The sequence below is a fragment of the Sturnira hondurensis genome, unplaced genomic scaffold (assembly GCF_014824575.4).
Source record: "Sturnira hondurensis isolate 20B ecotype Veracruz unplaced genomic scaffold, ASM1482457v3 Scaffold0008640, whole genome shotgun sequence".
NCBI classification, from domain to species: domain Eukaryota; kingdom Metazoa; phylum Chordata; class Mammalia; order Chiroptera; family Phyllostomidae; genus Sturnira; species Sturnira hondurensis.
This window is the reverse complement of record NW_028081271.1, coordinates 23,939,947-23,956,257: the sequence shown is the minus strand read 5'-3', so window position 1 is coordinate 23,956,257 and position 16,311 is coordinate 23,939,947. Positions and strand designations below refer to the sequence as shown.

Sequence of the window (16,311 nt, the reverse complement as noted above, 5' to 3'; positions counted from 1 at the left end):
GCTATATCTGAGCCAGCCTTTTTTCCAAGGTGACTCAGAAGGTACACCTCAAGGTGGAATAAGGTGTTTTGGAGCAGGCTTCTCAGATAAGAGTGTGCACACCTGTCATCTGGAATTTTCTCAAGGCTACTCTGGGGTGGCACTAAGGGCTTGTATCTGTTCCATAGTAATGCCTGGAGCAGCCAGGCATTACTCAGATACACATGGAAGCATCACTCTTCTGCTCAGGGCAAAGCTTTAACTCACTCTGTTTCTGTCCTCCATCCCTTTCTTAGTATCTGTCCTCAGCATTAAGGAGCTGGGCACTCCAAGGCTTGTCATGACCTGCTTAGGGTCACTGCTTCCTGTTTCATCAATCAGGTCCTCCAGGGCCAGGCAGTTGGAGGGGGGACAGGACCTGCTCTGCTGATGTGTGACTACCACCTCAGCTCCCAGGGTAGGGTGTATCCTCATCTGCTGCTTGTTCAAGAAAAGTCAGAAATCCCCAGTTTTAGTGTGAAAACTTGATATCTCAACTTTGGGACATATTGAGACACAAACATACACATTGATTTTGGGTTTATTATATAAATCTAGGTTCTGCCACCAAGCGCCTTCTCAGTTTCTCTTCTTTCTTCTCTCTGTTTTGGGGCATTTCTTCTCATCTGTTTGTTTAATAAGTCAAAGAACTTTTTTGAGTCAATAAATAGTAACTTTCTTTATGACATTTATCTTTATTTATTACATATTTTTGCTATATAATTTATATGCTTGTTAAGAGTCAGAAAATAGAATTGAAAATTTTATTATAAGAATAAATAATAGATAACATAACCCAAGAGGGGAAAATGTAATTCACACACACACACACACACACACACGTGCACATTTTAGCTAAAGTATGTAAATATTTTCATATTTTAATATTCAAATATTTTCATGTGAGTTCATCCTCTCAAGAATTAAAAAAAATCTCATGATCTTTTGGTATCCCCCATAAATTTTGTCAGAATGGTTATATCCTATTTAAAAGTGTCTGACTTGTCCTGGCTGGTGTGGCTTAGTGGAATGAGTGCTGGCCTGCAAACCAAAGGGTTGGGGGTTGATTCCTAGTCAGCATATGCCGGGGTCTTGGGCCAGGTCCACCAGTAGGAGGCGCGAGAGAGGCAACTGCACATTGATGTTTCTCTCTCTTTCTCCCTTTCTTCCCCTGTCTAAAAATAAATAAATGAAATCTTTTAAAAAAAGTCTCTAACTCATAGCATGGTATTTATCAGTTGGTAATAGTACCTTGTATTTATATAACAGCACTTTAACATTCAGTATTTCATTTGTTTCTGGCCATAGCCTTGTGAGTTAAAATGATAGATAATGAAGCTCCCATTTACATAGGAGGAGATTGATTTGAAGAAGATAAGTAAGTGCCTTGAAAAGAAAAAAAAAACATTTATATACCCGGACATTGGGGTGACTTTGGAGACCAGATGGACAGATAGCTGCTGCTCCTAACAGATATTTGTGGTGATCATTTTCCCTGTTGATGGAGAGGTGAGCAATGAAGCCTGGCTTTGGAGGCCGGCATTGACAGCCACAGCTAAGCTCACTTTGAACAGCATGTCAGCAAATGAACAAGATCCTACTAGTCTTCAGGTTTACAGTAAACTGACAGAATTGACCTGTTTTTTTACAGGCAGTCATGTGACCAGTACTTGGGTAATGGAGGGGGAGGGGAGCAGAGTCTTCTGGAAAACCAGCATTGCATTTCCCCATTCTTGCAATACTCCTTGGAAAAGAGGCTGGTTTTAGGGTGTTGGCTGGACACCTGAGAAGGAATGTGGCTCCTTGACCTGGACAGCATGCATCTCTACCACTTGTGAGAGCCCCTTGCATAAATGTTGTACTGGATCAGAGGCATTCTATTTGCATTAAATAACTTTTCCAGCCCTGGCCGGGTGGTTCAGTTAGTTGGAGTATCATCTGGTACACTAAAAGGCTGCGAGTTCAATCTCTAGTCAGGGCACATACCTAGGTTGTGGGTTTCGTCCCTAGTTGGGGAGGGAGTGTACTGCAGGCAACCGATCAATGTTTCTCTCTCACATCAATGTTCCTCTCTCACATCAATGTTCCTCCCTCACATCAATGTTCCTCCCTCACATCAATGTTCCTCTCTCTCCCTTCCCCCCACCTCTAAAATCAGTAAATATATCCTCAGGTGAGAATTTATATATATGTATGTATGTATGTGTATATATATATATATATATATATATATATTCTTTCCAATGTCTCAGGCTATGGTGCCCAGCCCCAGCTACACAATAGAACCACCCAGAAGCCTTGAAAATTACAGGGTCATTTGGGTCAGGGTTTCTGGGGGTGACCCAGACAACCAATGTGTGTCTGGGATTGGGACTGCTGGTGTGAAGTGTCTGCGTTATATCATTCATAGGGGATCACCCTATACCTGTGAGATCATATATGTGTAGTTATTATCTTATTTTCACAGGCTTTGACAGTCACCCTTCTCCTTGCAAGGAAGTAGAAACCTCACCTTTGATGAGGGAAATGGAAGTATCCACCTCAGCAGAGAGTAGTGCAAGTCACAGCACACCAGACCCTGCCCTGATTCTGACTCCAAGAGCCCCAAGTTTAATGTTTGTTAATGTGTTTTTGTGCAGTCAACTGCTTGGATCAGCATGTTCGGAAGTCCCCGGAGAGCATTGCTTTGATCTGGGAGCGAGATGAACCTGGAACTGAAGTGAGGATCACCTACAGGTACTGTGTGTCCCCTGATGTCGGGCATCTCAGTGCCCCACAGGGTCTCCTGGGCCTTTGTGTCTCTGCTGTAGATGTTGGCACTATACCTCTGCTGGACTGTGTTCCAGGAGCAGGATTGCCCAACTTGGAAGAGGCCTGGCTTTCCTGTTCACTTGGCAATACTTGGTGTCTTCAGATTCCCATAGAAGGAGTTGAGTCTTTGAAAACAATTGAATGTTCAAGGTATAGGGAATATATGGGCACAGACCCATCAGTGTGTGTTTGGTCCTGGGCAGTGGTTGTCTAAATACCAAGGAGTATGTTTCAGCTTTGGAAATGTTCTCTCATCACAGGAAAAGTAAGCATGAATGCAAGCTGGATAAAATAGATGCTGGCATAATTATTGTAAGATCAACCTGCTCAGCCTCTTACTCTTAGAACAATTGTAAAAGTGAGACTAAAAATAAAATCAAGTCTTTTACAGAGGGGTACACCTGACACTCGTATTCTTTGATTACTTAAATGTAGCAGACCCTGTCCAGCAGAGCCCGCCTGTTGTGGCTGAAGACGAGAGTCAATGCACAGGTGACAACAATCCTGTGTGGAAACGGGAACAGGCACAGCTGCTCTCTCAAGGAGAGAGTGCCTATGGGTGCCTCGGCCACTCCCTCAAAAGGGGAACTGCCCCGAACCTTGCCTAGACAGGCTTTTATCATTTTCCTGGGGTCTTACATCATAGAAAGATTTATTGTCTATCACATGGAATATTATTGTCTACATTCTAGGTACAATCAAGGAAATAATAACATGCAAAGGGGAATGGCGATGAGCTCATTAGCTCTGTCCTTGGGAGAACTCATACAGGCTTTGGAAATTACCCTGAAGATAGACAATACACATTTGTTGTTTTAGACCAGGGTGATGGAGTTTTAGCAAAAGCATGCCATAACAATGGCCATGCATGCATTTTCTAGGCCTGATTCCCACAGGAAAATTCGGTTTGAAGATCTGGCTCCTGCCCACCACTTTGCATCTGTAGGTTTTCAATACAGAGCTGAGTCACATTTGCCAGGCCAAGACAAACTGGTCTCCTACATTTAAATTCTTCACATATTCTAAGTGTCATGTACCTTTCTGGATATTATGTGTATGTCAGAGGATTTGAACGAACCCAGTGTCCAAGAATAGTAATTGGTTTCCTACAAGTGCTGCCTCCTGTGGGGAATGGCCTGGCTTGGGGTCTCTTTGGCCAGTCACTGCAGAACATTGAGTCTTCTTTCCCTAGGGGTAAAACTCCTTTTGCTTAAGCCTTGGGTTCCCTTCACAGTACTATCTTACAGCCACTATGAACCTTAGTTGTATGTCCTTTATCACCACTCCCACTCCCCATCAAGGAGTCACGATCATGATTATGCTTCTGGTGGGTGGCTTACAGCTTTTTTGAGTAATCATGTAACAAATTTTATTGTGTGCCACCGTATTAAACAATCCCCCAATACATAGCAGTGTGGCTGGGTGTCTCTGAGAAGGTGACAGTTAAGCCGAGGTTCTGTTGCTTAGGAGAAGCAGCCATGAGAAGAATGAGGGAAGAACTTCTCAGGCCAATTCAGAACCCTAAGGGGGGATAAGCATAGGTACCCCAGGAATGGAGAGAAGGTGCATGTGGCTAGGGTGATGGGAGTGAGAGAATGCAGTAGGAATGTTCAGAGGAGTAGATCCAGGTCCAGGGGCCTGAGAACAGCAGTTCCTCCCTTGCCATTTGGATGACTAGGGAGCCACTGGGCACCCCTAGTTTCTTGCATGTCTCTTAAACTTGGGATTTATCATCAAAGATGATAAAATTACTCAGGTTGACTTTTGGATCTGTTGCAGCTTTTAGTGGGTACTGCCTTATTTGTCCTTTCCTGTTTTTGTCAACACCCTCAGCATTCATAGTCCATCATGGCCTTTCCAGCTTCTGTGTGAACCCATTTCCCGCCAGCCAAACTCACAGCCTATACAGATAAACACTAACTTGATGTTAACACTACCTTGATGACAGGCTCAGAGGCAATTTTGTGTTTCTTCAAGCTGTGATTGAAAGTCCAGGAAAACAACTTGAGCCTGAGGCAGTCACACCAAGTTTTTGTGCCATCTGGATTCCCCTCTGTGTGGCTGTGTTGGCAGAGCAAACTGTCCCTTATTACTTTCCTCTGGGTGTTAACTTGGAAGGCTCTGTGGATTCACCTTAAAGCCTGAGAAATAGAGCCATCTCTACCTGTGTCTTGTTTGAAACTATCCGTGTGAACCTACTTGCTCTGTTTTTTCATTGCTGTTGTGACCCAGCGGACTTGCATGCAGCAGTGTAGAGAGACTCACCAAATCACATGGGGGCATGTAAACCTGAGGAGGGAACTGAACAATATCCTGTCACATTTTTTTCCTTAACCACAAGGAAAAGTGCATGTATTTATAAAGTTAAAACCTATATCCTCTCCCATATACTGCCAGGGAAAGACCATTACTTTTGTGGCTTCCCTGGGAGGTAAACAAGCCTGCCAAGCAGTAGATGAATGTCTTGTCAGGAGACCATGAATTTTTAGGGATGGGCTCCAGAGTGGAGTCCACTATTGTCTCCTGTCCAGGCTGCCAGTATGAAGGCTTCTCTGGAGCTCTTTGTGCATGGGTGCCCTCATATCAGTGATATGAGCTGGGCTTTGCTTCTAGAAAGGAAAGAACTTCTTTTCAGGAGACAAGACTCTGGATGAAGGCCAACTGCTGGGATCTAAGGGGAATTATGCCTAGTGGGAAATTAGGCATTAATTGCGGAGGAGGACAGAGATTTTCTTCCATTCCACAAGATTAATCTAGAGGCCAACAACATACCAGGCTGTCAGAGTAGAAGAGAAACTCTTGGGATATAGCATTTGACCAGAGATGCCTAGGGAGACATACCCTGGAGGAGGTAGTCCTAAGTATAAAACCAAACACTGAATTGTGAAGGAAAAGGTTACTTCATCCTCAGTCTCACTCTTTCCATTTTTCAACCTGATTACAAGAAAGGTTGGATGTAACTTCAGGGAGTAGGCTTTTAACATTTCCTAAATTCCCTTTTGAGTAGGGTTAGCCTCAGGTTCAGAGCCTTTAGTTTATTTTTTATTTTTTATTTTTATTTTTTTTAAAGATTTTATTTATTTATATATCTTTAGAGGGGAAGGAGAGAGGGAGAGAAACATCAATGTATGGTTGCCTTTTGTGCGTCCCCTGCTGGTAGTTAGCCTGCAAGGAACCGGCCTGCAACCCAGGCATCTGCCCTGGCTGGGAATCGAACCGCGGTCGTCTGGTTCGCAGGCCCACGCTCAATCCACTGAGCTACGCCAGCCAGGGCTCCTTTAGTTTATTTTTTAAATAAGGTTCATAAAAATAAACCACCCCCCAATATATTACATAAGTAACAATAAGGGGCCAGATGACCAAAAAAATCATGAAATCTAGTAATAGAAAGCAAGCACCTTTGTAATAGAAAGCAAGCAGTTCTGATGCTGAGGGTTATAGAGGAACTGGTTAAAACAAGACCATTGGAGCCAAGCCTAACCCTTTCAGTTGAAGAGTTGTGAAAAAGTCATTTAAGAGCTATGTGCCTCAGTTTTTTTATCTGGAAAATGTGGGAAGGAGATGATAACTCATAACCCATAAGTTGTGAGGGTTATATGAATATGCAAAGGATTCAGAGCAATACTCAGCACAGGACATTCACTTAATGGCAGTTACTTTTGTCATTCCACGAGCAGGAAATGTGAGTGGAAGGTAGGTAGATAGGAGAAGGGTGTTCTAGATATTACCATGTGGAGTAAAGAAGAGAGCAGCCCCCTTGATGCTGAGGAGGTGGAAGACGATGAGCCTGATTGTGCTGCGGTGGCTTAAAGAGAAGGTTTCTTGTGCTCTAGTAGGTGGTAGGTGAGGCTGGAAGAGGTGGGGTTGCTTATGCAGACTGTGGGATGATACAGCAGGTGATGGATGAGTGCATAGCACCCATACAGATCATAGCAAGGTGGGGATGTCTGTCTTCCCTCCAGCATTTTAGAACCACAGGTTATTGGCTAAGTGCCTGGAACCTGCAGGTTAGTAGCAGCCTGATTGTGAGTAACAAACTTTTCTCAAACCCCCCTGCCACACACTAAGGTAAGGACTTCCTAATAGCATTCACCACAGGGATGCAGCAGATGGGCCATGTAAGTGTGGGCTTCATGCGTGGCATTCAAATACTTCTGAGGCTCATTCACTCTGAGTCAGTGAATGACACAGATATTTGCAAATGAAGGCTATACAAAGTGAAATAAAGAAAAATATTGTACTTGAACAAGAATTAAATTAAAAAAAAGAAAAATATACAGGAACCAAAGTGAAAGGAAGGAAACTGAGACTAAAATCAATGATTTGGAGCAAAAGGAAGAAATAAACATCCAACGGGAACAGAATGAAAAAACAAGAATTAAAAAAAATGAGGAGAGACTTAGGAACCTCTGGGAGATTTTAAACACTCCAACATCTGAATCATAGGGGTACCAGAAGGAAAAAAAAAACAAGTTGTTGAAAACTTACTTGAACAAATAATGAAGGAAAACTTCCCCAATCTGGTGAAGGAAATAGATTTCTAGAAAGTCCTTGAAGCCCAGAGAGTCCCAAAGAAATTATACCCGAGGAGGAACACACCTAGGCACATCATAATTAAGTTACCCAAGATTAGAGATAAAGAGAGAATCTTAAAAGCAGCAAGAGGAAAGGAGAGTTACTTATAAAGGAGTTCTCATAAGACTATCAGCTGATTTCTCAAAAGAGACCTTACAGGCAAGAAGGGGCTGGAAAGAAGGATCCAAAGGCATGAAAGGCAAGGACCTACATCCAAGATTACTCTATCCAGCAAAGCTATCATTTAGAATGGAAGGGCAGATAAAGTACTTCCCAGATAACGGCAAGTCTAAGAAGTTAGTCATCACCTAACCCTTATTTTATGAAATATTAAAGGGTCTTACCTAAGAAAAAGAAGATAATTAAAAATTATTGCAACAAACGCACAACTATCAACAACTGAACCTAAAACAAAAACAAAGATAAACTAAGTAAACAACTAGAACAGAAACAGAATCACAGAAATGGAGATCACATGGAGGATTATCATCAGGGAGGGAGAGTAGGGAGAGTGGTTGAAAGGTACAAGGAATAAGAGGCATAAATCATAGGTACAAAGTAGACAGGAAGAGGTTATGAATGGTATAGGAAATGTAGAAGCCAAAGAACTTATATGTATGACTTATAAACATGACCTATGGCAGGGGTGTGAAACTCATTTTCATCAGAGGCCACATCAGCCTCATGGTTGCCTTCAAAGGGCTAAATGTAATTTCAACTCCATAACAGGTAAGGAGTAGTTACATTTCTACAGTCCTAAAATTATTTTGGCATTTTGAAGGCAACTGCAAGGCTGATGTGGCTCCTGGTGAAAATGATTTTGACACCCCAGACCTAAGGGATGGGATTTCTGGTGGGAGGGTGGGTGCAGAGCAGAGGGGAATAAATGGGAGAAAAAAAACTGGGACAACTATAATAGCATAATCAATAAAATATACTTTTTAACAAATACTTTATTTATTTTTAGAGAGAGGGAAAGGGAGGGAGAAAGAGAGGGGCAGAAACATCAATATGTGGTTGCCTCTCATGCACCCCTAACTGGGGACCTGGCCCACAACCCTGGCATGTGCCCTGACTGGGTATTGAACCAGTGGCTCTTTGTAGACAGGCACTCAATACACTGAGCCACACCAGCCAGGGCAATAAAATATACTTTAAAAAGAAAAAAATAGTGTTGCATCTTCGCATCTAGATCATGGAGCTGACCCCTACCCTGTAAGCACCCAGGCTTAGTAAAGAGAAGTAACCGTCTACAAAATACTTTGTGTCTTTCACAGACCTTATATTCACATATCAACACAGTTACCGGAAAATCTCATATTCCATGCAGCAATATGCTCACTGGTATGTCCCCTAGAGCAAGGGACATAAAGGAAAGAAGAAACAAATGGGATCTCATCAAAATAAAAAGCTTCTTCATGGTTGAAGAAAACAGCATTAAAATGAAAAGAGAACCAACTATATGGAAAAACATATTTGCCAATTATACCTTGGTCAAGGGCTTGATCTCCAAAATATATAAAGAACTCACATGACTTCATTCCAGGAACACAAATAATGCAATTAAAAAATGGGCAAAAGACTTGAACAGATAATTTTCTGAGGAGGACATATGGAGGGCCCAGAGACATATGAAAAGATGCTCAGCATTACTAGCCATTAGAGAGATGCAAATTAAAACCACAATAAGATACCACTTCACAGTGGTGACAGTGGCCATCATAAATCAAACAACAAGTATTGGAGAGGATGTGTAGTAAAGGGAACCTTAGTGCACTCTTGGTGGGAAGGCAGACTGGTACAGCCACTGTGGAAAACAGTGTGGAATTTCCTCAGAAAACTAAAAACGAAACTGCCTTTTGAACTGGCAGTTCCACTGCTGGGGTTATATCCTAAGAACCCTGAAACACCAATGCAAAAGAACCTATGCACCCCAATGTTCATAGCAGCACAATGTACAATAGCCAAGTGCTGGAAGCAGTCTAAGTGCCCATCAGTAAATGAATGGATCAAAAAACTGTATTACATTTACACAATGAAATATGCAGCAGAAATAAAGAAGGAGCTACTACCCTTTGCAACAGCATGGTGCCGCCGCCCGCGGCAGCAAGCGTGGATCGCGAGGTGAGGCGGTGGACTTAAAGAATGGAGAGGACCATAGCTCTGCTGGCATATGGCAACTTTATTCAAGGAACTGCTGGCTTATATGCAGAACTGCAGTGGCCTGAGAACAATGCTGTTTTACAAAAGTTTGTACATTCCCTGAAGGCTATCAAGAGGGCAAGATGTTTTCACATCCTGAGAACATTTGCCCACAGATAGCAGTGTCCTCATGACTATCACTTTCCTGGAACATGACGCACATGCCAAGACCTTGTTCTTTCCTTCAAGGCTGAGAAGGAGAAGGTCCGGAAGATGTCAAGATACCCGCCGGCTCCAGGGACCAGAAACCAAGTCCCGCCACCATTTTCACAGTGGGGGCTCTGTCCGTGGTCCCCTGCGGCCTGGTGGGCTCCCACAGCATGGATAGAACTGGAGAGCATTATGCTAAGTAAAATAAGCCAGGTGGTGAGAGACAACTACCCTATGATCTCACTTTTAAGTGGAACCTAATCAACGAAACAAACAAGCAAGTAAAACTAACCAGACATTGAGATTAAGAACAAACTGACAATAACCAGAGAGAAGGTGGGAGGGGATAATGGGAGGAAAAGGGGGAAGGGTTCTCAGGAACAACTATAGAGGACACATAGACAAAACCCAGGGGTGGTGGTGTTGGGATCACTGTAGGAAAGTGGGGATGGCTGGGGTGGATGGGACAGTGGTGGTGGGAAAATGGAGACAAGTGTACTTGAACAATAATGAAAGAAAGAAAAAAAGAGTTGGCTGTAGAAGATCTTCCGTTCCCCAAGGCCAGTCGGTATTTTACTGGTGTGAAGCGTCATGGGCACAAGGCGACATTTGTATATTTGGGTACATTATTTGCATATGTCCACATTGAAGGCTTGACCCTGAAGAGTCTGTGTTGTTGGCAAACTTAGATATCTTGTTCAGTACCTGAAGAACAAGTGTTATATTTCTCCTTGCACTTAAAAGTGTAACTTTAAATCACTTTAGTGAGATTTATTTCTCAGAAATTTATACCTAACTCTCCCTTGGAAAGATGCCATAGGCAAGCAGAAAGCCAGTGTTTTCTTCAGTGATAGCCCAAAACACCAGTCACTAAGTGGTTGCGTTATCTTTTTGATAGAGAAACAGTAGCATTTAAGTTTGTGGAAGTATTTGAGAAGTCATGAATATCCAAAAACATGCTTTTAAACAATCTTTGAGTACTCGGAATAAGAGGATAATTTAATAAGATTGTCTTTTTAATGCTTTGAAGACTTAGGTTTGCTTACCATAATTTCCAGTGGTTTAAGTATGGAGGCAATTGCTAATAAAAAGCAAAAATTTAACATGAAAAAATCCAAGTTTAAAAAATAATGGGTTATCTGAAAAGATGAATAGAAATTGAAAAATAGTTAAATAGGGACAAATGTAAAATTCAGAAGGTCTACTTTAAAAAAATAATTATCTGATTAACATAAGAAAGCTCTGGTTAAAGAGTAGCTGTTCCATATGTTGGGGGCTAAGGGTGGATTAGTGAACTCATTCAATTTGAGCCACCTGTGTCAGTATTAAACAATTGGTATACTCTTAATTTACATGGTTAAATAGAATTGAGGGGAAGGTTCTGGGTATTTATATTCTGCTCTAAGCAGATAACCATGGGAATGTTATGGACCCCTAGAGGGGGTCCATTTGGTAACCTGGAGGTATGTAATGAGTGAAAGTGGGGTCATGAAGGGTTGGACAAGAGAAGCTGTGAGATGAAAGGCTTTATGGGATAGTTGTGGGTATTCAGGAATTTAAAGAGCTGTCATTCAATGACTGATTAGATTTATTCAGGAGCATTAAAGGGCTGAGCTAGGACCAAGGGGTGGAATTTGAACAGGTACAAATCTTGGTCCAATTTTCAGAAGACTTTCTTTAATCAAGTGATAAAGAGGCAGCCCTATAAGGTGGTGACTTCTGGCAGTGTGATGTTTAACAGAGCCTGGACTACTGTGGTCAAGAATGTTATAGTGAGATTTCTGAACCCCAGGGAAGCTGCACCTTCTGACCTATAAGGATTCCTTCAACCTGCAGGTTTATGGCCTTTGCAGAGCAGATAGGACAAGGTATGAGCTTAGAGTTTTACCTGGATCAAATTCTGTATTAGTAAGTTCCCCTCTGGATACAGTAGGAGTGTGGGACCCATCGGACCCAGCTCTAGCTCCAGGACACATGTTAAACCCCCTTAACCCTTCAGGGAGCCCAAAGTGTGGTCTCCAGCCCCTCCCCTAGGACTATGGGTCAACTGCTCAGCTCTGACTGCTAAGTTACTTCTGCCTTTGTAGGAAAATCCACTCATTCATTTCCTCTTTGCTGCCTTGCTCCTCCTCCCCACAGCTAACCTTTCCAGAACTCTTCCTGCTGCCCTGAGCGATGTACTACCAAGAAAAGTTGATAAATGCACTTCAAACTCTTGTGCCTTCACTTCCCCACTTGGTCAAAGTTGTACTCCTGGAGGACACATCCCATCTCATTTCCTTTGTCTAATGCCCCACTCACCCCCATGATCCCTAGAAAGGAATTCTTAGCATCTTAAGAATTCACTGAGCCCTGGCTGGTGTGGCTCAGTGGATTGAGCACTGGACTGCAAAGTAAAGGGTCACTGGTTTGATTCCCAGTTCAGGGCACATGCCTGGGTTGTGGATCAGGTTCCCTGGTGCAGGGCACGTAAGAGGCAACCACACATTGATGTTTCTCTCCCTGTCTTTCTTCCTCCTTTTCCCTCTGTCTAAAAATAAATAACTATTTGAAAAAAATTACTTAAGTGGGTTAGCTGATTTTAGTCATTTTAGAAAATAATTTCAAACAAAGATATCTAATGAGAAGAATAATACCTGTTGAATATTTGGCAGGGTCCCAGGTGGGTGGTACTTCTCATTAATACTTATAACAGTTATACAAGGTAGATGGTGCCTGCTGTTTCCCTGATGGTTGTGTAGCAGCTGAGAAAGGTAAGATTCCATGCTTAGGTAGCTGCTATAGAAAGCTAACACAGATCTCTGTTGATACAGTTCACATTTGTTCCTTGACTTCAAAATGCTGCATTTGGTCTGCAGAATGACTGAATTTCATCACCATTGATCTGTGACACACACTCAAGCCTCTGTCTCCCTAGGCACCTTCTGGAGGCTTAAATACTTAGAGCTATGAACATGGTACCTGTACTGGACTTGAGTTACTCTTCTGCATCATTGACCATACTTGCCACTTCAGCACTGTCAACAGGCCATCCCAGCTTCTCCCCCTAGAGTAGCAGAAGTGTTTCTTGCCCCTGGATTCTGGGGGCTTTGATGTTAGGGGCTGTTGGGAGGCTTTTTCTTTCATCATAAACTTAGGCAAGTGGTGGGTGGGGTGCTAATGAAAGGTTCCCTTGTTGTCCTGAAAGCTTTAAGGACAAAAGATGAAATCTTACAGAAGATGCATCCTGGAGTCAGCCTGGGCAGGAGTTGCTGGTGATGGTGGGGTGAAGTGCACACCGGCCTTGTTACTTGGTTCTCTTCTGGTCTCCTTGCCTGATGGCTTTGGAAAGAAACAAAGGCCCCCTTGAGGTCGCTGCTTGAGATAAGGAACTTTCATTTTCATTCTGCTGTGGTTTTCTGGGCAGCTTCTTGTTGAATTTTGCCTTTCTTTGGAACACTTTCCTTGATTATCCTTTGAACAGAGGGGAACTATACAGATACTTGTAGGGGCCTTGAAGAGCTTGAAGGAGGGCCTGACCTGCTGGCAGGCAGAAGCCATTGCTGCCCCACTAGGGGCCTCTTGGAGCACTGCAGAGGACAAGAGTGCCTTCCCTCCAGTGGCCTTTCCAACCAGAGAGTGTCACCAAAACCTTATGTGTCAGGGACCCCAAATAAGGTCCTTCTGCTCAATGTCGCTCACACCAATAGAATGAGACTATATTTGGTAAAGCAGAGGAGAAACTTTATTCTTTGATCAAGGCACAGAAAAGGGCAAGCTTATGCTCTAAAGACACTATTTATCCAATTTGAAGAAATTAGGAGAGCCTTAAAGGGTTAGTGGCAGGTAGGTGGATTTAGGGGGGTAAAGATTTCTGAGGAAAAGATGGAGGTCTAGGAATTGCAGAGGAGCATGACAGTTTCTAAACATACTGGGAACATGCCTGGCCATAAATTATATCTCATTACTGTTAAATCTTCACCCATGGGCATGATTTTTAACATGCTGATGAAGGAAAGTTTGTCAAAAGGTTGCTTGGAAAGGGTTGTCAATGCCATCTTGGATCCTTACAACACAGACCAATTTTTTAGCTGTGTTCTTGGGTTTTTTTATCTGGTTCTTGCCTGCAGGCTTAGTTCTTCCTGAAATTTCCACTTTTTTTCTGGCTTGTTCAGCTAGTCCTTGTCAGGGAATGTGTTGGAGAATAAAGAGAAGACAAGAAAGTCCAGCTCAGATTCTGATGGTACTGCAAACTGCATCCTCAGCCAGGGAGTCCCAGCTGCTTTCATTGGAGAAGCTTGGCCAGCCACAGACTCTGCACCATCATAGCCACTACCACTTACCTGACAGCAGCAGCAGCAGTAGCAGTAGCAGCAGCTGTACCATTACCACTGTTATTATTTCTACAACCACAGCCACAACCACGATCACCACCACCACCACCACCACCACCAGCAACCTCACCAATACCTGCAGCATGGAACCAATGGCAGCTCCAAGGCCCAGCCGAAGATGCTGAAACATGAGTAGAAATGCCCTCCAGCAGCACCTTGAAACATGCAAGAGGAAAACAGGCTATGATGAACTAAATGGTAATGCTGAAGAAAGAGAAAAATCTTTAAAGAACCTGGTTCTGATGAACTTACCAACCCTATTTCCATGGTCCTCAGTGGCAATCTACGTGTTGTAGACACTAATCTGAAGCAGACTTTAAAAGCCAGCACCTTTGGGAAAGTAGCAATTAAAATGAGGAATTTAATTCAGAAAAACAGTATGGACAAAAAGAATGGAAAGTCTTATTAAAATAAATCTGGAACCAGTCTATAGATAAGAGTGATACTGTAGCAATCCCAAAAGTGTTGTAACGAACAATTCTGGCTATATTACTAGTGGTTATATGGGCAAGGCAGCAGATAATTAGGTGGTGGGTCTAGAGTGGATATGCCACCTCCTTAAAAAAGGAAAGCTAGGTGCAATAATGTGAAGGGTTGTGGAAACCTTAATTTATTAGTGTAGCATAAAACAATGCAACAAGAAACCAGTGTCTCAACCTTCAAACAGGGACTTGAAACTAAAGCCTGACTACAGTGAACAAAAGGGAAATCTAGTAAATGATCCAAAACCCATTTAGAAGTATGAAAATAGGCCTGAAGGAACAAATTGAGGAAAGCCTGCTTTGGGTGATATACTACAGAAAAGATCTGATATTATTACCTGGTACTGATTAATGATTAATGATTGGCTCAAAGGAAAGTATGCTTCCGTTGTTGCCTCCAAAGAGGACTTTTGGACCCTATTTAAATTTCCTCCAGTTTTTCCAGTATACAATTACAGTGCTAAAATAGTTCTTAAAATAAGTTATGCAAGCAAAATTAAGGAAAACCTCAACAAAACTAGAGAACAATTGTGTGTCACTATTTTCATCTTTATCCTCTTCTTTATCTATGGGGAAAACTCAGACCCTATCTTCAAATTGGTTATTGCAGGTCCCTGTGTTAGCCCTGAAATCTGTTACTCCAGCCAACTTTTATAATGGGATTGTTTTAGCAGGGACTGATGCAAGTGTGTATTCTTCAGGGGCTCAGCCACTACTAACTACTGCTGCTAATACCCTAATACCTATCTCTTCTGGGACTGATTGTTCTCTGGGACAAGTCCTCCCTTAAGCAGCTGGTGAAGTAATTAATTCTAACCTTTTAATTTACCTTTAAAATATGCAAATTATGCTGTTGAGCTCAGTCCAAGTAAATCTATACTCTTAGACATATCAGCAAAACCTGGGGGACATCTTCCAGAATTAGTGGGGTTTATCATTTAAAAATGAGTCCAGTACTGGTCCGAAACTGTTACTGAGAAGTTGTCAGATCATAAAGTGATGGATGAGACATTTCAAGGGGAATATCTTGCCACTTTGGTTTCACTGAGTGCTGAAATAATTTCATCAATATCTGAGCATCCTGTATTTCCAAAGCTTGTGAGCTGTAAAAATTGACCAGTCCTCAAGTTCTGGGTAGCATTCTAAAATCTGGGACTGCTGGTGAGAGTGGAACCTTATCCTTGGAACCCAGTGATATAGGTAATCTGCAAAAAGCAGACAGCAGTAATGAAGGTACCTTAGTGTTTCTTTTAAAAGACTACAAGATAGAAAATCAAAATCCTCTGGCATCTCCTACAAACACTTTGTTAGGCTCCAGCAAAGAACGGATACCAGAGAAGTCTAGAAAGAAATGATAGCTGGGGTTGTCCTTTTGACCTGAGAGCTGCTATTGTATATCATACTAAAGAAATGGATTCTGTTTGGAATCTGCAGAAGATTCCAAAAGGACAATTGTTTACAGTGAAGCCATGAATAGTACAGATCAATGAAGGACCAGACTGCCACTCGTAACCTTTCTGCATCATTAGAGCCACCATTCAGTGGGGTGCACAATGCTTTTATGCCCTAGATCTTCAGTGCAGTAGAGGAACCAAAGTAGAATAATAGAATAATACATACAAATATATGTATATATAGTTATATATATGCATATGTATAACTATATATACATATATAGTTATTAAAGACAACAGGAAGTA

At 42.3% G+C, this 16,311-nt stretch overlaps 1 protein-coding gene and 1 pseudogene across 1 annotated transcript in view; both read left to right on the top strand.

Moving 5' to 3' along the window:
* The window catches only part of ACSS1 (acyl-CoA synthetase short chain family member 1), a 78,675-nt gene that overhangs the window by 11,369 nt on the left and 50,995 nt on the right, over positions 1–16,311 (top strand). The window contains exon 2 of the mRNA XM_037055506.1: positions 2,658–2,754. Coding sequence (XP_036911401.1) covers positions 2,658–2,754 — 97 coding nt within the window. The remainder of the gene's footprint in view (positions 1–2,657; positions 2,755–16,311) is intronic.
* LOC118993228 (nuclear fragile X mental retardation-interacting protein 2-like) lies at positions 13,323–16,207 on the top strand (annotated as a pseudogene).